The sequence below is a fragment of the Miscanthus floridulus genome, chromosome 10 (assembly GCF_019320115.1).
Source record: "Miscanthus floridulus cultivar M001 chromosome 10, ASM1932011v1, whole genome shotgun sequence".
Classification (NCBI taxonomy): Eukaryota; Viridiplantae; Streptophyta; class Magnoliopsida; order Poales; family Poaceae; genus Miscanthus; species Miscanthus floridulus.
Window position 1 is genome coordinate 92,025,120 of NC_089589.1, and position 19,813 is coordinate 92,044,932.

Here is a 19,813-nt window from a genome sequence, read left to right on the forward strand (position 1 = left end):
TTTTGAACCATTTGCTTCATTCATTAAACAGCATTGTTACAATCGAATTGCAAGCAATTCTGTAAGAAGCTAGGAGGCTGCAGCCATACAAAATTTGCTAGAAAGGAAGAATCGTGCTGAGCGCACAAGTGAGCTGCAAAATTCGCTGATAGTCTCGTGTGAAGAACCTGGAAGGAGCTAAAGTTTGACGCCATCTCCTCCACATCTTCTAGGATTGCAGCTATCTCCGACCGGTGCATTCTTCTGTTGTTCCACAGCGATGCCAGCTCCTGAGAATCCGTCTTTAATATGATGCGCTCCCTGGTGCCTCCTGGTATGAGCCGCACGCCATCCCGAAGCGCTTCAGCTTCTGCCAGGAGTGCTGATCCCAACGAATCCAACCATCGAGCCGATGCCGCAAAGAAATTTCCGCTACTGTCACGCGGAACCGCGCCCGTTGCACCTGTGCTAGGTTCCTGGGAGTATGCCCCCATCAACATTGATCTTTAGGGAGCCCGCCTCTGGCATTTGCCACTGCATGCTTGGCGCTGTCATTCTTCCATTCGCAGGCTGGTCGCCGCCTAATAGATGGCAGCAGATCTCAAGTGCCCATTCCATTGCTGCACTCGGGTCAATCGGCATTGCCATGCCGGCGATCATGATCACACCTCTTTCTTCCGTTCGCGGTGCTTGCTCAAGCTGTTTTGTACAGTTTCGGCAACCTCTGTAAACTCTGTGTTTCGGCAACATTTGTGTCCAAGTCTTGGGGCCAAAGTGTTTGCTGGAGCGATTCCTTTTTTCCAAGAAAGAATTGATCTTTTCTAGAAATTTCTTCGATATATATTATATCCAAAGCGAAACTATATAATTTCAATGGTGTATAACCTAGTATATTCCTTTAGTCACGCCTTTAGTAATCTTTTTTTCACTACACTTATCAAGTCACCACGCAGTAGCGATCGGTGCTGTAGGTTATTTTATACTCCCCCACTCCCAAATTATAAGGCATTCAAACTTTATTGGAGAGTTAAACCATCTCGACCAAATTTATATAATAAACTAATAACATTTATGATATCAAATAATACTACTGGAATCTCGCTTTTTTTCTGTGGGTGCGAAAACACACAGAAAAATGCGAATACCGTCAGAAAAATATTTTTCTGACGATGTACCCTCAGAAAAATACCCACAGAAATATAATGACAGAAAAATCGAATTTTTCTGTGGGTTCACCATCAGAAACAATTTTTCTGTGGGTCTCACACGCACAGAAAAATTATGTTCACCTAGAATAAAACTAATTTTTCTGTGTGTTAATCCACACAGAAATAAACGCATAAACGCACAGAAAAAACACGTTTTTTCTGTCGGTCTAGGTGAACTCACAGAAAAATTTATTTCACCCAGATTAAAAAAAAATATTTCTGTGTAGCCAGCCTCACAGAAAAAAAGAGTTGAACACACAAAAAAATTATTTTAAAACAGTAGCAACAGCATATTAAAATATATATTTTCCATACAGTATTTTCTGTGCATGACCAACAAAGTTTCATTCAAATCAATAGTTCATCATGAATGGAGTCAACACTTATGTCAAAAATAGACGACGACAAGCTGCCTCCGCTTGCCCGCTGCCTGCCTGAGCCTAAGCCTGACCTCAGGGACAGGAGAAGGCCACCGGAGCTCTGCATTGCCAGCAGCAACCCAGTCACAAGAAGCACGCACAATGTAGCTACACAAGCGGATAGTAGGCAGTACACAATGGACAGTACCGATCAATGGAAAAATAGCAAGTGCAAAGTGAGATCAAAGAATTTTGAAGACAACCAAGAAGAAATTATACACAGAGACTGATTTTCCTTTGAATGGGCATAAGACATTACAAACACTTCTTTACTTTCTTATGTGATAATAAATCATTTACAAGAAGAAAAGTTACAATCTATTTAACAAATTAGAGCATACCAAGCCCCTAAAACATAATAGGAGTGTCAATTCATAAGAACAAACACAAGTCAAATATGGTAAAACTTGAAGTGCTTTAACTCTTTAAGAATATAAGTATTATTAGATTCTTCATTGATTATATTTCCATAGTTTACCTATTTCATGTCATAAATCTTTATAATTCTCTCTATAATTTTGGTAAAACTTGAAGTGCTTTAACTCTTTAAAAAAGTTGGAATGATTTATAATTTAGAATAAAGTTAGTAGTTCAGAATAGAGGGAGGCCGGAGGGGACAAGAACGCACAGAGGAAACTCTTGCTTTATATATACTATATTAGAGATTATTTTTATTCAGGACAAAAGCCATTTTTTAAGAGAAATTGAATTGTCCAACTCGCATTATCCATTATTTCCTCACAAATTGAGCTAAACTCGACAAACATATTCTACTGCAAGGTGTCTAGACCAATGCATCCCATTGGAATTATTCATTTATTTCCCGCGTTTGCATGAAACAAATTAAAACAAAGCCTTGATCCAAGGACTCATCAAGCCATCATGTAGTCTTCAGCATATCCTGGATAATCGTAGACACTGTGACATTGCCAAATTGTAGTTCTTGTAAGCATCACTACATATATACTGTATATGCATGTGAAAATAAAACCAAAAGCTAAACCTATCAAAATTGAGATTTACAATCACGTCAGTACCTCTCAGTCCGGACGATGTCGCGGTGCCATCCAGGTTGTTTCTAGCAATATTTCTAAATGCAGATAATTTTTGAAAAAAAAGGATCATCATCTCGTGATATAATGTATCCATACATGTAGAAGTGCTAATGATGTATTAAATTGCTATATTACTCGGTACTCACAGCTCGGTCAGGTTCCCAACAAGGACAAGGGAGAGGACTTCCAGTGGAACCGTGCCAGTCAGCATATTCCCGTTTAGTTCCCTGTGCAAAGAAGACCAAAAGTTAAATTTACTATAGAGAACAAGTAAACAACACTAGTATGATCTTTCTTGGCCATTCAGAATACGGTATGCGAATTTACGAGCAATGACATACAAGAACTGTAATGTTTTGACGTTGCCAAGGGAGGCAGGAATAGAGCCGCTCAATGAATTCTCTTGAAGCTTCAATTCCCGAAGGCTAGTCAGATTGCCAAACGATGATGGTATAGACCCTGTCAGATTGTTCTGGTACAACCTCCTGTAGAACACCATTAATCCAAAAATGTGCAATTTAGAAAATAGTAGTCAAAATTCAGGGTTGTCTTATGAAAGGGCATATGAAAATCTTGTTAAAAGGTTGATTACAGATATCGCAGCGTGCTGATGGAACCAAGCGTAGATGGTATTGGGCCGGTAAGCAGGTTGACCCAGAGATCCAAGCTGATGAGATTAGTCAGGTTGCCCAGTGTTTCTGGAATCGAACCGTTCAGGCGGTTGCCATACAGCTCACTGCAAACATGCATGGCAAGTACATGTTCAGGAAATTGCCATTCTATGATGCTTTCAGTAATTGCTTGCTACAGGTTATGCGATTCATACATGTACTGGAGGTTCTCAAGTTCTCCGAGATCTGGAAGCAGAGGGCCGGAGATGCCTGCATTGCCCAAATCCCTGCAGGAAGCAAGAAACAATGACTTCAGCCTGACAAGGTTTTTAGATAAGTACTGTATCTTTCAGTCCTCAGTGGTAGATACAGGACTAGTTTACTGCGTACGTCCTGATGATGTTTCAGAGATTCTGAATTCTGGAAAGGTACAGATAGGAATGATTATACTTGATCCCAAAACTATCATAGAGGAAGAATAGATAGTGCCATACACACGGATGACGGAGTTATTGTTGTTGCAGGTGACATGGAACCAGGTGCAGGGATTGGCAAGCGTCGAATCCCAGCTCTGCAGCACATTGTTTGGGTCCTTCCATGCCAACCTTTGCTTGTACAGTATGTCACCTTCAAGTGACAACAGCATGCATGTTTCAGAAAAGACTAAGATTGAAAATAGCGTCTGTTATTTGATCGGTATACCTTCAGTGTTGCAGCTTGCAAATGTTGCAAGAGCGAGAAGCCCGATGAGGACTCCTGCTGCTGCAAACTGTGCCGCCATTGCTGCAAACCTCAGAACTGTTTGCCACACAGATGGTGGAGAGGGAGGCTTTTTATACACGATTCTATGAATAAATAAAAGGGATGGCTGTTGAAGTAATTTGTCTTTATCAGTCTGATTAACATTTTTTCCTTCATTGATTCTTCAGAAGTAAGTTCTAGATTAGATTAGTCAATTGTTACCCCTAGATTTCTAGTCAATTGTTGTGCCTTCGAGTAAGGTCTAGATTAGATTTGTTAACATTATCTCTGACCAAGTAAAACTTCACCTTTTTTTCGTAAGTCGACGGAAGGGGAGAGGATCCCCCTCTTGATTTCATTCATTCAGAGTGGCCTCAGTAGACCTGATAGTCAAGGTACATTTTGGTTTTGCACAAAGCGCTTACATACACACCATCGGACTTATGTTTTACATGGCGTTTGCTACCACCTGGCACCAAGTGTTCGCAACCTCTTTGTCTGCTGTGTTCAATTGTTTATGATGATGATACGGCTAAGGCTTCCTGGAGTAGATCATCCAACTTGTAAAGAAAAGATAATTGTTTTAGAGACAATTGCACCATACATCCCTGAACTTGTGTGAATTTCTCAAGTTGCCCTTTAAACTTTCTAATTAGTTTCTCGTCTCCTTGAACTTACACGGTTATCACACATAGCCCCTAAACTTGCAATCTTGCATTATTTAACCTTACCCCCCCCTAAACTTTGCTTCTGTTCAAGTCCTTCAGGGAGCTAGCTAGGTGAGAAACCGCACAAGTTTAAATGAGGCAACCGTGCAAGTTCTTGGGTGCTAGGTGTTACACATAGGAGAGACAATCAAGCAAGTTTAGAGTGACTAAGGAGAAATTTTCTCTATGTTTTATACTAGCAGCAAAGCTGGATGTTGGACAAAAGAAATATTTGTTGGGAAACAGTTGCATGCCCTTAAAGTGGATTTGTTGGTACAAATAACATTAAGGAACTTGATTCGAAAGAAACATGGTGATTCGTGCAAACAATGAATGGGGACTTTAATTTGTACCATTTGTACATGTTTTGGGTTTTACGATGCATTCTCTCTATGTTTTGTGCACACAGATACTCCATATGTGATTTCAAAATCAAAACTCACTGAAACTTTACTTTTTCACGAATTCATTTTATACGCTATAAATAGGTAAATAACAACATAAGTTCTTTAAAAAAATATTTTGTGATAACTGTCAAACCGGCACCAGTGGGCTGAGATTGAGCCAGTCAACTCTGCCCTCCAATGATGTGGCTGAATCATTAGCATATTGTATCAATTTGACAGGTAACATGAGCCACATCCCTATGCTCATAAAATCCAGTCTACATAATTTGTTCATGCATTTCTGTTTTATATTATGTGGTCTATACTCACAAATCACTAGTCTTAATTAGCAACCAAAGCTCAAAAACTTTTAACTACTTAATTTTCTAGACTTCTAGAAGAGTTACGTATGTACATGGGTCAGATGTGTTGTGTTGTTAGACAGCTTCATTTTGAAGTACATGATTGAAATTATTAGGTGGTAACCTCGTAGCAAAAAGTTTCTTTCAAAGGCAGATAGCACACTCGACAATTATGGTATTTCCTATGGATCCCATAGCAAATACCATGATTCTTTGTGGGACCTATAGCAAAATTTGCCAAAAACTTCGCACAGGCTGACTTTCGGTCACTAATGCTTACCCATAAGGCAACATTTGGCAGTAAGTTATCACAACTTTTCCATAGATCCTTCCAACAGCACGTGAGTTGAAGTCCTGGAGTCAAAATGTTTGAATGGAGCATGTTTTTTTCAAAGGGTGAGTAGAACTTTCCTAACTATATTTCTTCCTACATGTAATATTATACATCTGAAAGTCAAATGAATCATTTTTGTTGATCCAGACCTTAAAGCATTTCTTCACATTTACTGTTCAGGCCGTTGGACTCATTCGGAAGGATCATGAAGTGTACAAAAATAACCTTGTCCGACAACTGGATTAGTGTCGGTGTTTTGAGAACCGACCAGTAAATTTATCGCTGCGCTGCTTAAGGGATTCGATGGCTAGCACCCAAGACACAAAAGGATTTATACAGGTTCGGGACGAAGCTCTACGTGTAGTGCCAGAGACGTGTGAGTACATGTTCCTCAATGCCAAAATGCTCTAAAAGGCTTACAACAGGGGGTATACAAAGCTACAGTCCTACTGGAGGGAAGAGTTTGAGAAAGGGGAAACCTATCGTAGGAAGTCGATCCACTGGAAGTCAATCAACTTGGAGTCTATCCTTCGAAAGAAGGCCTGGCTCCCCTTATATAGTCGCGGGGCTAGGTTACATGCAAAGTAAGGGTTCTCCTAGTCCGAGTGGCCAGGAGCCCGAAGGGTGGAGAAGCTAGCGTGCTTGTTAAGTAGTCCGTCTGGACTTGTTGTCACGTCGAGGTATGGTCGTCTTCAGCTTGCTCCTTACGCCAAGGCGTGGCATACGGTGGCGGTACTATTCCGACCATGGCGGTGCAACGGGAGTGGTGGTTGATCACCAACTCCCATGCCTGGTATGGCTTGCTTGCTATCATCGTGGCGGAGAGAAGTCGCGATGTCACTGTACGGGGAGAGTGGTTGTTCCATCGCGGGCTGCCTGCTCCCGAGGTCGGGATCCTGTTGCCCCGACCTCCTGAGGTCGGATCGGGGGCATAGGATCCGGTCAGAGTGGGAGAGCGGACTCCCCATTGTGGTCCCCACATCATGGTGGGTGTGATCGTACACCCGTCCATCAGGCTGGACGGGACTTGGGTGGTGCTGAGCCACACGGGAGTGACGTAGCGATGCCCTGGTGTGGTCTTGTCTGTCAGCAGGGTGCTGACCGAGGCGACGCTCTGCCCTATATCCGAATTGTCAGACAGGCTGCTATCCTCCTTGTACTTGGCGGAGTGTACGCGTGCGTGCCCGGACAGGGCACGCGTACTATATGTGTCTTCCCACCTCTCGTCCTTTCCTTTGCGGCCAAGGCTGTAGGTGGTCGAGAGGTGGGAGAGTACGAGGTGGGCCTCGTTTGGCTCGAGGGCGAGGAGTCGAGGCAGGCCGTGTTTAGCTGGGCTGGTGGCCAGCTGGGCCATCGCCTAATCGGCTCTTAAAGCCATGCTTTGGGGTATCCCATTTACATAACCCCGACAATTAGTAAACAGTTGAGACTGACCTTTCAAATTGTCTACTACAGATCAAGTTCTAACTTTCATGCACATGATGAATGAGCACACCCAGGCTAATGGACAATTATTGTTTTATTATTGAAATGTGTGCCATAGTTTTTTTTTTCTGTGATGCTCTGTTCTTCCAGTTGGGAAAGTAAAATTAAGGCGATTACAGTAAGAAACCAACTATTCTTTCCTATTATTTATTATTCTTTTATACATCAAGACTTTACTATTTCATACGGTAATCGTTGCAATTATACAGATGCAGTTGTGGCATATGCTGAATCCAAAACATTTTGGGTTAAGCATTTTGAATTCTAGAGTATAACTTCTGCTACCTTTGGTGGTACAATGAAAGGAAGCATTTGGAAGTGAGAACTATCATTTTAAATCTACTTCATCTTCGCCATCGTTCAGATGCTCCTTGAGGCTCTGAATCTGAGGTTGGCCATTAACATTCTCCCAGATTGAATCAGTGCTTGGCAACTCATATCCTTCTGGTCTCAGTGACAGCGCAAACTCTGGTAGATCAGGAACCGATTGAAGTGTGCTGCACCAGGAAAGTAGTGAAATTACCACTAGAGCAAAACAATAAATATGAATGATATAGGTTGTTCATCTATGTTCTTGAGCTTAATTCAAGCAGACTTCCATTTCAATTTTCAACATGCTCTGAATATTGTTTTTGGGCAAAAGCAATTAGAATCAACAAACAACCACCTTCCAACTGTAAACTTTGCCATTTCAGATGTAGAGTTGGTCCTGGGATCTGGGGATTTACCTATTCTTGTTTTGCTCAAACAGATGCCCATACACTTGAAACTTCTTGTAAGCCACATCTGGAATTTTTTTGTGCATGTTTTTCATGACACCCCAAGGAGGAGGTACCCTACGTACAATTGAATAAGTAAAAGATCCCGTCAGCACATATTTTGATTAATTTAACCTATTAGTTATGTTGGAGTAGTAATGTAGTATCAGACCTTGTGACAGGATTTGCCAGGCAGAAACTCAAGCAAGCCCTTTTGCTGTCTGAAAGTAGGTCATCAGCTGAAGAGAGGCAGCAGACTGCGCTGATATGGTTGGCCGGTTCACCGCCCTTGTCCAGTACGAGACCATGGTAGTAATATGCTACAGCCTGATGGGCAAGATAACAAATTAACATCAGAAATTCAGTTTTGGGTACTCTGAAGGGATTATGTTGTCTTCAGACAACCTTAGCCTCCATGCATTTCCACTTCAGGAACAGCAGAAGCTTTTTTCCATACGAGTCACTTGTATCGCATCCCGACAGACAATAGTGAGCCTGAGCATAAATAAGTAGAAATATTGTTGACGCCGAAATAACTGAAGAAAATGTCAATTGTAGGACTTTGTTATGCATTACTGACCTGAGAAAAATAACTGACTTGCTCACAGGCTAGCCTCCTCTTTACTGACAATGTTGCCTTTTCACATTCAGAAGCCAAGCCAAGCTGTATTTCTACACACTGTTTTGTGCAGTTGGGACAGTACAAGATAATTACAAATTCGGCACCATAATATAAAAAAATAGATATATAAGTATAACAGGTGAACTTGCCTGAGCCAATGCCTGAATTGAGATGGCCTCAAGCATACCCTCCTGCAAGTAACTAGGAAAACTCTTTCTGCAGTTGAAAGCACAAGGTATAGTAAGCACTTGCTTAAAGGAACATTCAAAGGTGATAACTTCAAACTTCTCCTGGCTAACATGCATTGAAGGATGAGTGCATACTTGACTTGTGCAGGTATTTGAGCAAGTATGCGATGCACGGAATAGTCTAAGCATCCTGAAGCCCTGAGCAATGAATCGACAACATCCTTCTTTGCATCTGCAGAAGTAATCACAAAGTGTCATTTCCCCAATTTTACATATGGGACAAAGTATTCATGAGGAGATATACTCCTCCTTATGTTGCTACCAAAAGTATTATGTACTATTGTTACAGTAATCTTTCTACGGTGTCCGTAATTGAATACTGCCAGTGTGATCAAAACTATCTTCTTCACTTGAGGCCGTCATCAAGATTGGCAAGAAATTAGAGACAAGTATGAAAAAAAAAATTGCTAGTAGTAACAAAAAGATGAACAGACCTTCTGATACCTTCCTTTCACCACCAGCTTGACTGTTCTTTGGAATGAGTAATAGATTAGCCTCAAACAATGCAAGCATGGCCATCATGTGGACCACTGAGAGCACCTCATACCATGCACTCGCCAAACAACACTCCTGAATAAGAAATAAACCTCTTGTAATTCAATCAGTAAAGGCATCCAAATAATACTCCCTCCATTCCAACGCAATAAAATAGCAAAGGTGCCAAACTATCACCTGGTCATCGTCTAAGGTCTTCCATCTGAATTGTACTGACGATTCAAGACGGCTCTCTGTTCCGATCAATGAAAATGTCATTATAAATCTTTGAGTAATTAACCATGAAGATTATACAGAAGAGATTATATAGAAGTGAATAAGAAAAAGTTGAAACCTTTCATTGTTAAACCAAGAACAACTGGCAAGTACTCCTCTAACGCATGTTGCAGTTCTTGAACAGCTGATACGTCCGCAGAATCTTTGCATAGGATGAGGTCACCAATTAAAACAGTAAATCAGAACCTTTTACAACAACCAAGTTCCGCTGGTGAGCAGAGCAGTAGTATAGTAACCACAGATCAGTGATGAACATACAGATTTCTTCAGCCAGCGCGACGACATGAGCACGGAGTGTGGAGAGGCGATCGACGAGATCCTTGGAAACTATTCCCCTGAGCGGATGAGCTATGTCAGAAGCCACCGGTATGCGGATGGTGGGCACGAACACAGCAACCTCGTGTATGATGCTCCGGCGCTTGCGCCCCTTCCCTCGTATGCTGTACTTCTCGGGGATTGATGGGCCACACCCCATCTTTACAGTTTCTGAGTAGTAATGAAATTCAGAGTGGAGTTACCATCAAATGTTTTGAAGTGGCATTTCGGACCGATTGAGAATTGACAACAGTAGGAATCAAATGAAGAGAACAGAATCACACAGAAAAGAAAACAACTAAACTATGGATGCAGTGAACACAGAAAAGAACTAAACAATGAATCAAATATACAAACTTCTAATACTTTCAGCTGGGTAGAGTCAGCTAAACTCGAGCTCATCATACCATGTAAGTTTGGAAATCATATCAAAGAATTCGACAGTATATTAGTAAATAATTGCAGGTATTTCAAACATGTTGTGGTCTCGTGGATCTCGGCCCCCACACTCTGAAATACTATATAGCAACTCAACTGAACCAAAAGTATACTTTCAGAAAAGAGTGAACAGAACAGATCGGCAGAAAGGGGTTAGCAAAAAGCAGCAACCAAGATCGATGAGCATCCAAGAGCAGTCAGTCAATCAAGAACAGGAGGCACTCACTCCCCCAGCCCAGTGTACTTACAGTGTGACCCAGGAAGCCTGACGAAGTTGACCCTGCACTGCACATCGGTATAAAAAGGTCACACACCGCAGGACCCCCGGTTTTATAGTTGGCGAAACGAAGGGCAAAGCGACACAGGGGTTTGCGAGGAGCAGACGCAAATGGCAGCGGTGGTCAGATCAGAGAGGGAGATCTTGGCATAATGTCATGTAGATACCGAGGAGGGAGGAGGAGCCGAGGACGGGGGGAGAGAGCACATGGCGAGGCCACAGGAGCGGCACCCGCCGCCTCCTCCTCGCCCCCAAGTGGAGCCTGTACTGCAGCCACTAAACTATGGCCACCGTCGTGGGAGGAGTGCAGCCGCCAGTGCTATTAAATTCAGAAGCATCAAGGGCGCGAGACTGACAGATAGGAGTAGCAAGTTCAACGTCTTGTTCAGAACTGTCTCTGGCCGTTTGATCGGAAATTTAATGTATTATGGTTATTTTCTCATGAGTTTTGAACTTTGCTTCCAACAAATTAGGTGGACCAATTTTTTTCCTTTCATTGGAACACTAATTTCCTTTATTCAAGGCGCATAGTTGAACACTAATTTTTCTTGCTTCCAACACTAATATATTTTGTTAGGTTCCTTAGTTGGAACCAATCCACCCAATTTCGTATAAGTATTTAGATTTTTTCTAAATTTATTTTACAATTTAATAGAATTATTCTTTTAAAGGTGAGTGACTCACATACTGACAATGGTGACTTCGTCAATTTCAAAATATATTGCTCAATATTTTATTTAGAGGTAATTATATTCCATATTTTAAACTTTTAGCATATATATTTTAGAAATTACACTTATTAATAATGGAATGTGTTGGAGAAAAAGGAAATTTGTCACAAATTTTAGAAATTGCTAGAGGACTCATTAAGCATTTAAGATTTATCCTAAATTATAAGAGATTCTAGGTGATCATACAAGTTTATGTTTTCACGAAAAGATGATCAATAGTTTGTTGCCAGATGCTAGAGTGGTAGCATATGGTATTGATAGTTTCTGGAAGACAATTGTTGTGCCTCACAAGGCATGCCTTGTGAGGATTAGATACTAGAGTATTGATTAGCTTGGCTATAAGACAATTGTTGTACTTGCGCTAATAAGTCACAAACATTCTCAAAAGCTAAAAACAACTTCATCTATTAAAATTTTCACTTGCTATTTGTCGGTGCAGAAAGTGACCAACACGTAAATATTTGTAGTTTTGTCGTACATTGTGATCGGAGGTGACCTAGCACTCAATGACACAGGGTTTATACTGGTTCAGGCAACGTGCCCTATGTCCAGTTTGAGTCGGTCGGTGACTTTATTCCTGAGCCCAGGCGCTCGAAGTTTGCAGTGGGGTTACAAACGAGAAGGAGAAAGATGGGTGTACGAGAGGTCCGGTTGGACTCTGGTCTGAGGGGCCGAGAGTGACGGGGCTCCGCTATGTGCTAAGTGAACTTGATCGATCTGATTGAATCTACCGAATGAACTTGACTTTGTCGGAGAGAGCGCATTCCCTTTTATAGATGAAGGGGTGGCCTTACAAGTGAGAGGGAGAGAGCGCGTGTGCTACTGAGCCTGGTTGCCCACGCCGGCGGGTATAGGATTATGGTAGGCGCCCATAATACTGTTGAATGTCAGATACACGTGGGAGGTTGTGTTGTCTTCTTCGAGTATGGCAGACGTCGGCGCCTGCCACACTGTTGGTACCTGGAGGCATGCAAGGGGTTTTACCATGTTCCCCTAGTACGGTAAATGCCGGCGCCTACAACACTGCTTGAGTTCTGTCATGCCAGGAGGGTCACAGGGTACCGCCTGACAGGTGCACAAGGTACGGTCCCTGGTATTGCGGTTTGACTTGTGCGCCCTGCCTTACTTTCTTCGTCCGTTCCCTGGTCTTTACCGAGCGGGCGTCCCCGGACGGTTAGTCCAAGTTGGCTCTAAATGCGCCAGTTGGAGAAGAGCAGTGAGCAGGGGTTTGGTGCATCCCCAGTCGGAGACGCGGATCGGAGTCGGAAGTAGTGCTTTGGCCAGGCCTTCCGGTCGAAGAGGCCGCCCGGAGGCGGGCTGGAGACCGAAGCGAGCGCTCCGGTAGGAGAGGCGGGCCGAAGTCGGAAGCAGACACCATTCCTCCTCGAACAGGCCTTCCGGTCGAAGATTGGATCATCCTTCTGGCCTGTCGTCTAGGTTTTTGTGCCAGCCCATGAGTTGCGTGTTGCTCGCAATGTTGCCTATTGGGCCAAGCCCTTGTTGGGAAGCCGGTCCATAAGGGGCCCCAGGTTTATGAATCCGACAGGAGCCCCCGAGCCCCCGGGCGATTTGGGTAGAATCATCTGGGGGATTTTTGTCTTGACGGTGGGTGCGCGTGAGCTCTCTCGCGGGTGTAGCCCCCGAGCCCCCGGGCGATTCGGGTAGAATCGCCTAGGGGTTTTGTCAGCAGGCGTGTGTGTGTGTTTTTTTAGTCGAGACGGAGTTGTCAACCAAGGCGTCATTGCGCAGCCGAGGCGATTTGGTTTTTAGGGATTTGGACGAGATAGAGCTCGGCAGTTAGTTAGTTAGTTTAGGGATCGGGCGAGACGGAGCTCGTGGATCCTAGCGTCGGTGCGCGCTGTGGGATCGGGCGAGTCAGAGTCATGGATCCTGATGGGGTGAGTTCGGGGTCGTAGACCTAGGCGTTTGGTGTGCAGTCGAGGCGTAGTCGAGGGATGGGGCGAGTTCGGGGTCGTAGACCCAGGTGTTTGGCGTGCAGTCCAGGCGTAGCCGAATGATGGGGCGAGTTTGGGGTCGCAACCCCAGGTGTTTCGGGTGTCTTGGGCCCCCGAGCCCCGTTGGGCTTGGTAGGGGTCGGTTTTGAGTTGTGTGCGTTACCCCATCCTCGGTTTCTCATAACCAGAGGGGCTGAGTTTTGTCGCTTGCGTCGATCACTTGGGCTTGAGCGATGCACTCGATGAGCTGCTTACTAACGAGTATGATCGAGTGGACTTTGGGTCCATCATTCTTAATGGGGTCAACATAGCCCTCTTGTGACATTCCACTGCTCCTTTACCTACAACCCGGTAGATGCCTAGGTCATTTCGGAGACCGACCCAGGTGGCCCGCTGGCCTCCCCTCGATGGAGATTCCATGGGTTTGGCGAGAGGTTTAGGATCGAACGAGAAGGTTGAGATGACCCTGTCCGCTTCAAGGCAGACTGGGCGAGGGCCGCACGGGGCTCATCTGCATTTTTCTCCCCTGGATCTGTTTGACGTGAGGCAGCCTCGAGCCCTTTGCGGGTCGGCCTGAGTACCCTAGTCGGTTGTTGCTCATGTTTGAATGAGGCAACTGCCACTTTGTGATGCAACACGGAGCATTGTGATGCATTTCGCCGCACGTGCGATGCTTTAGTTCTCGAGCCCCCGAGCGATTCAGGGCCCGAATCATCCGGGGGGCACGAGCGTATGGAATGAATGCGTGTATGGACGTATGAATGACTATAAAGAAATAGTGGGGTCGGTAGTGTTACCTTGATGACTTGAGTGACGGAGTTTGAAGAGCTCCAATCAGAAATGTCCGACCGGGACCCATGCTCGTCGTTCATGACGGAGTCGACATGGCCTACATGGGGCGTCTCTTTGCTCCTTACCCGCCTCTCAGTGTTTGCCTAAGCCGTTCGATCAGCCTCAGAAAACCTGTGGGTCTTTCCTGGCGGAGATCCCATAGTTTTGGCCTTTTCCAAGTCCCGCCTGGGGAGGCGGAGAGCCGCCTACACGTGGTGGTGCTTTGGTTCTTGCGTCCGATGTGCAGTAGTGGTGGGCCATACCCAGGCCACGTCCCGTCTGATCAGGCGTCGTTCCGTCGGGTAGGGTGCATCTCATCGGTCAGGGCATGTCCCATCATATCCCATCTACATTAAATGGGGAAGGGAGAGGGTTTTTCGCCTCTATCGTTTCGCCTTTCCCTGATCGTCGCGCCTTCCCCAACTGTTGCGTCCTTTTCTTTAAGTAGAAGGGAGAGGGTTTTCGCCCCGTTCCTTCGCCTATTCCTCATCTGCCGTCTCTTCTCTTTCTTCCTTCTCGCCAAGAGCATCTAAGTGCCGTGGTGGTTCCTAGGAGAGAACAGGGAGAGAGCGAGGGAGAGGGGGAAACTCACAAATCCATTCATGAACTCGGAGCGAAATGTCAGGCTGGAGATCATCCACTATGAGGGAGTCGATGCTGGAGGCCTTCGCCATGAAGGGGTTTCTACCACCGAAGGAGGTGGCGCACTGGAGGGCTCTCGGGAGGGAGGATTTCCTGCAACCTCGGCCCGGCGAGGTGGTTTCCTTCCTCGCCTTCCACGAGCGTGGGCTAGGATACCCTGTACACTGGTTCCTACGCGGGCTCCTTAATGAGTGAGGTTTGGAGTTGCAGCACCTCAATCCGACTAGGGTGCTGCATATCGCCGGCTTCATCACTGTCTGTGAGGCCTTTCTCAGGATGGAGCTACACACGGACTTCTTCCGACGGCTGTTCTCTAGGCAAACTTTGTCTGTGGGGGATCCGTCCGAGGCCACATCGGTGGGGGGGCTTCGCCCTGCCGAAAAAACCGAGCGCAGGGGGCTCGTATCCCGCGTACATCCCCTACGACTCCAACCAGAGGTGGCATGGGGAGTGGTAGTATATCAGGAACCCGGTGGAGACATCATTCTCGGTGTTCACCGGCAGAAGGCCGGAGAGGCAGGAAAGTTGGTCGTGGTGCCCTTCCCATCGGGAGAAGAAGAAGGTGGAGATCATCGAGGTGGAGCTCCAGAAGCTCGTGCGGCGTGGCCTTGATGGGGTGTGGGTGTTCCACACCCTCTACCGCCGTCGGGTTGCTTCGTTGGTGGAGAGGGTGCGGCTGATGTGGAAGTACGGTGGCCCGACGGACCCCGATCGTGCATCGCCGGAGGAGCTGCCAAACGATGAGGTCTGGAGTCGCCTTGACCGGGTGCTGCAGCTGAAGCCCAAAGAGAAGGTCGATGGAAAGCCCGAACCTCTCAATGCCTCGATGGTGTCCAAACTGGTATGCTTCCCTCTCTTTACTCCGTGCTATTTCCCCTTTGCTTTCCTGCTTTTTTTATTTTGAGTCGCCTATTCTATAGGGACTTGACGCTTACAAGTCTCAGTCGCACCTTCCGAAGGGCCCGGAGGGCGTGGCTCGGTAGGCCACCTAGAAGGAGGCAACGGATACCAGGAAGAAGAAGAAGAAAGCCAAGGAGTCTCGGTGGAAGTATGAGAAGGAGAAGGAGATCACCTGGTGCATGAAGGCTAGGGAAAATAGGAGCGACGTCGAGTCAGAGCTCGAGTCGGAGGACCCCATAGAGGTTGGGGATGACATGATCTTCTCCGAGGAGGAGGAGAGCCAAGAGGTGGTTGCGACCTCGGCAAAGCATCGCTATCCCGTGGATGTGTCCACTGGAGGTGAGCGGGAGGCGTAGAGGCGTGACGATGTCCTCATGCTAAGGAAGCGTGCTGCGAGTGAGGACATCATCGCCGAACGGGAGGCGAAGCGGACGCAGTCACCGCGACCTTCGGTGGCGTCGCCGGTCTCATCCTCACCTGCCGCGAGCGTGGCTGAGCAAGCCAAGCGGTCAGAGGAGGGGGCCTACACCCGCGCATCACCGGGGCCAGCGCCAGCGTGCGACTCACAGCGGGAGGATGCCCTGCCTGCTGCTCCGGTCGAAGTGCCCCGAGCCAAAGGGCGTGGTGACTCGCGGGCTGGGCAGGAGCCGGTTGAGTCGACTCCGCCCCTGGCCAAAGTGAGGGGGCGTGGGTCGCAGCCCGTAAGCAGTCCTCGCCCTAGGCCCATCGGGTTTCAAAGTCGTACCGCTTACATCTCGGTATGCATTTTTTGTTTCTTTTCGATCTTGCTGTTGAGTCTTTTTGGAGTATGACTGACCTGTACTTTTTGTCAGCAGCTGGACGATGACGGGGTTGAGTATCGCCCCAAGTCCTGTGTAGGAGGTTTGGAGGCCCACCCTGTAGCGCACCACGGCGAGCGGCGGGGGGGAACGGGGTGGTGGCAGCGAGTCCTTCCCTTCCAGGGGTGGCACTTCCTGGGTCGGTTGCTAGTACGACGGCAGCAGTGGTGTCGATGCTGGCAGCGATCCTAGTTGTGACAGTGGAGGCTGCGTTGGAGGTGTCCCTTGCGGTCCCTCCTCCACCGGTTGCGATGGAAGAGGAGAGGGAGACCGGGCTTCCTGCATCGCCGGGTGGAGGGCTGCACGGCTCACCCTCGCGGTCAGAGCCGAAGGCACCAGAGGGAGACGCGGCTAGGACTAAGTCAGAACACACGTCGGTGGCCCATGAAACCGAGGTGGTGGAGATCCTTTCCGACGATTAAGCGGATGACGTGGTGGAGCTGCTGGCGCCGTCGCAGGAGCTGGCGGTTGTTCGGTCAGAGGCTGGGCCCTCCAGCAGGCCGGAAGAGACTGGCCTAGAGTGGCCCTGCCCTGAGGACCTAACCAAGGTTCGTTTCGTCCTTCGGGATTCACAGGAGTGTCAGCTCTGGGACATCCTTGGGGGGAGAGGACTCACCATGGAGTCCGATCTCGCTAAGCTGTCGGTGAAGCTTGAGGATGCCCAAGAGCGGGTTAAGTCCGTCCAGCAGTTGATCAAGGTTGACCTACAGCTTGCCGTGGAGGTGAGTTTCCCGCGCTTGTCCTTGACCTTTTAGTCTCTTGTTGGTTGCCTCAGCACGGTTGCTTCTCATTTTCATAGGGTCTACAGGAGATGTCATGCCGCAAGTCCCACTTCCTCCGAATAGAGCACGCCCGGATGGCCGAGCTCGAGCATCAGCTAGAGTCCGCCTGCCGTGAGTCCTAGGATTGGGCGGCGGAGGTGTCCGAGGTGCGGGTGGCGGAGCAGCTTGCGGCGCAGCGGGCGACCGCTGCAGAGCGGAGGCTGGAGGCGACGAAGGACCACTAGGCGGAGACCCAGGCGATGCTCCGAAAGTCCCTAGTGGACACCGAGGTGGCACTTCAAGGTACCCTAGAGACCTTGGAGGCAGAGCGGAGCACCCTGGCGTCGGAGCGGAAGGCCTGGTTGGAGGCCGACCAGGAAGTGCTCGCGCTGTGAGGCCAGGTGATGGGGACGGAGGAGGCAAATGCCTGGCTACACGAGCAGGTGGCCTAGTAGGCAGAGGGACTCTCCACCCTCGAGAACTTCCACCTTGGTACGTACCTTTTTTGTTTTTTGTCATGTTGGTTTCTTCCTTTAGCTTGCTTCTGAGCTTGTCACCCTTCTTCTAGAGCTGGGTGGGAAGGTGGAATCGTTGGAGCGGGACTTGGAGACGGCCAAGGCAACTTTTGGCCAGAATGCGAAGGCTCTGGCCAAGTCCCTTGAAGAGCGACGTGCTCTTGAGGGGGAACTTGACCAGATCCGCAATGTTGCCCAGCTTGCCATCTTAGAGGTCTTCGGGTCAGTGCCAAGTACCAGTGTGCCCGCAATTCGGCTAGCGAAGGTTCCGGATGAGGTCTGGGCCCTCATCACACACGGGCTATTCTACGGAGCATCGGGGGTGTTGACTTCGGTGGTGACGTACCACCCGGACCTAGACTTCGCCACTATCTACAGTGGGCATGCCGATGGTTTGAGCATGGAGGACATCCAATCGCTCAGGGAGAGCTTGCTGCCGCACTCAGAGTTGGTGGCAGAGCAAGTGTCCGCTCAGTGGGTGATGGATGCCCACCGTGCGGACCTGGCCGATGGCACGCGTCAAGAGGACGTCGCCCATCCTGCAGATGGAGTGGAGCTCGGGTCAGAGATGAACGTCGCCCCACTTCCGACGGAGCCAAATGTCGTCCCATCGGAGAGCGAGCAGCCCGTGCCCTTGCCGGTCGTGGCGATAGCCGATGTCGCCGGGGAGCCATAGTAGAATTTCTCGAGTAGAAGTAGATGTAAAAATTTAAGTTCGTGGGGGAGCCCCCGTGCAAACGTTTTTGTGTACTCAATGCATCAGTAACTTTGTTTTTGTGATGGAACTACTCTGTTTGGGGAGGCTTGTTCCGCCCGTTCCTTATGTTTGCCTTAGCATAACTTTGTTTTTTATTCTCTTCTTTTTCGCACCTGCCCATTCGCACCGCAGGCTACAACTTTAAGAGCTCGGGCATGGCCCACGAGGCTAAGTCACTCGTAACCATAGGTAGAGGCGAGATGCGATCGGTCGGAATATTCTAAGCAAAGTTACGTAAGGAAATTGAAGGAATGGACTGCCCTTTCATTCGGGGGAAAATGTATTTATCATGTGAAAAAGAAAAAAGAGGGGTGACATTGCATCCCCGTGGGGCCCCTGAGCGACCCGGGCCGAAAGTGTTCGGGTCGGGGATCTTTACAGGAGCGAACGTTTAAGTAAAAATGATAAGACTAAATTTTAGAGGAAGAAATGACATAGCTGTTTCGTTGTTTCCAAGTGTTGGTGAGAACGTGTCGTTGTCGTCCTTCAGTCGGTAGGCATCCAGTTGGATCACCTCGGTCACCGTATAGGGAACTTCAGTCGTTTGGATCCTTGCCCGCTACGCCCCCTTTCTTGGCCACTACTTCTTTGCCTTTTCCTTCCTTTGGCCCGCCAGCCTGTCGTAGAAGGCGCTTGAGGAGCTCGCAGTCCTTGTAGAGGTGTTTGATGGGGTAGGCATGGTTGGTGCATGGGCTCTCCATGAGCTCATTGAAGTGGTCCGGAAGGCCCTACTAGGGCTGCTGGTCCATCTGATTAGCCATGGCGACCAACACAGAGTTGGCCGGTCGGTGGCGATCTTTTCTATTCTTTTTGCCCCTCTGTATGGGGAGGCCCTCGTCCCAATCCTTGCGCTTGGCCTTACCTTTGCCTCGGCCTCCATTGAAATGAGCGTCTTGGTTTGGCCCGAGCCACTCGCGTATAGGCGGTCGGTGCGAAGCGGGCGCCAAGTCAAGCCAAGGCGCAGATGTGGCCTCCTATGCCGCGCTTGGCGGCTGTAGCAGTGAGCAGGTGGAGCGATTTGTCTGGTGCGTCCCCACTCCCCTGGTGGGGAGAGAGGCCGCGAGTCGGTGTTGTGATGCAAAACTCTCCGCCTGTTGAACGGCGGTGGTTTCCACCAATGCCCGAAGGTTTCGGTGAATCGCCTGTTCTTGAGGGTCGTTCGGTTC

At 47.8% G+C, this 19,813-nt stretch overlaps 2 protein-coding genes across 2 annotated transcripts; both read right to left on the reverse strand.

Moving 5' to 3' along the window:
• Positions 1 to 1,702: 1,702 nt before the first annotated feature.
• LOC136485097 (disease resistance protein BAK6-like) lies at positions 1,703 to 4,097 on the reverse strand. The gene is made up of 8 exons (XM_066482043.1): positions 3,975 to 4,097; positions 3,767 to 3,899; positions 3,488 to 3,559; positions 3,254 to 3,397; positions 3,003 to 3,146; positions 2,808 to 2,888; positions 2,644 to 2,696; positions 1,703 to 2,524 (listed from the first exon to the last, which is right to left on the reverse strand). Exons 1-8 carry the CDS (start codon positions 4,051 to 4,053, stop codon positions 2,487 to 2,489), a joined length of 744 nt encoding a protein of 247 aa, XP_066338140.1. The 5' UTR covers positions 4,054 to 4,097; the 3' UTR covers positions 1,703 to 2,486.
• Positions 4,098 to 7,428: 3,331 nt separating this feature from the next.
• Positions 7,429 to 10,938, reverse strand: LOC136485098 (uncharacterized). The gene is made up of 12 exons (XM_066482045.1): positions 10,688 to 10,938; positions 9,945 to 10,172; positions 9,745 to 9,828; positions 9,588 to 9,643; positions 9,350 to 9,485; positions 8,991 to 9,087; positions 8,817 to 8,883; positions 8,626 to 8,724; positions 8,451 to 8,540; positions 8,218 to 8,372; positions 8,016 to 8,123; positions 7,429 to 7,784 (listed from the first exon to the last, which is right to left on the reverse strand). Exons 2-12 carry the CDS (start codon positions 10,159 to 10,161, stop codon positions 7,616 to 7,618), a joined length of 1,278 nt encoding a protein of 425 aa, XP_066338142.1. The 5' UTR covers positions 10,162 to 10,172; positions 10,688 to 10,938; the 3' UTR covers positions 7,429 to 7,615.
• Between the last annotated feature and the right edge of the window lie 8,875 nt (positions 10,939 to 19,813).

Coding starts and splice junctions, on each gene's coding strand:
- LOC136485097 (XM_066482043.1), bottom strand. CDS start 4,053: ATGGCGGCACAGTTTGCAGCAGCAGGAGTCCTCATCGGGCTTCTCGCT. Junction 3,560..3,766: donor AATAACTCCGTCATCCGTGT/GTATGGCACTAT, acceptor TGCTTCCTGCAG/GGATTTGGGCAATGCAGGCA. Junction 3,147..3,253: donor ATCAGCACGCTGCGATATCT/GTAATCAACCTT, acceptor GGTGTTCTACAG/GAGGTTGTACCAGAACAATC.
- LOC136485098 (XM_066482045.1), bottom strand. CDS start 10,161: ATGGGGTGTGGCCCATCAATCCCCGAGAAGTACAGCATACGAGGGAAG. Junction 8,884..8,990: donor CAAATACCTGCACAAGTCAA/GTATGCACTCAT, acceptor TTTCAACTGCAG/AAAGAGTTTTCCTAGTTACT. Junction 8,541..8,625: donor AAGTCAGTTATTTTTCTCAG/GTCAGTAATGCA, acceptor ATTTATGCTCAG/GCTCACTATTGTCTGTCGGG.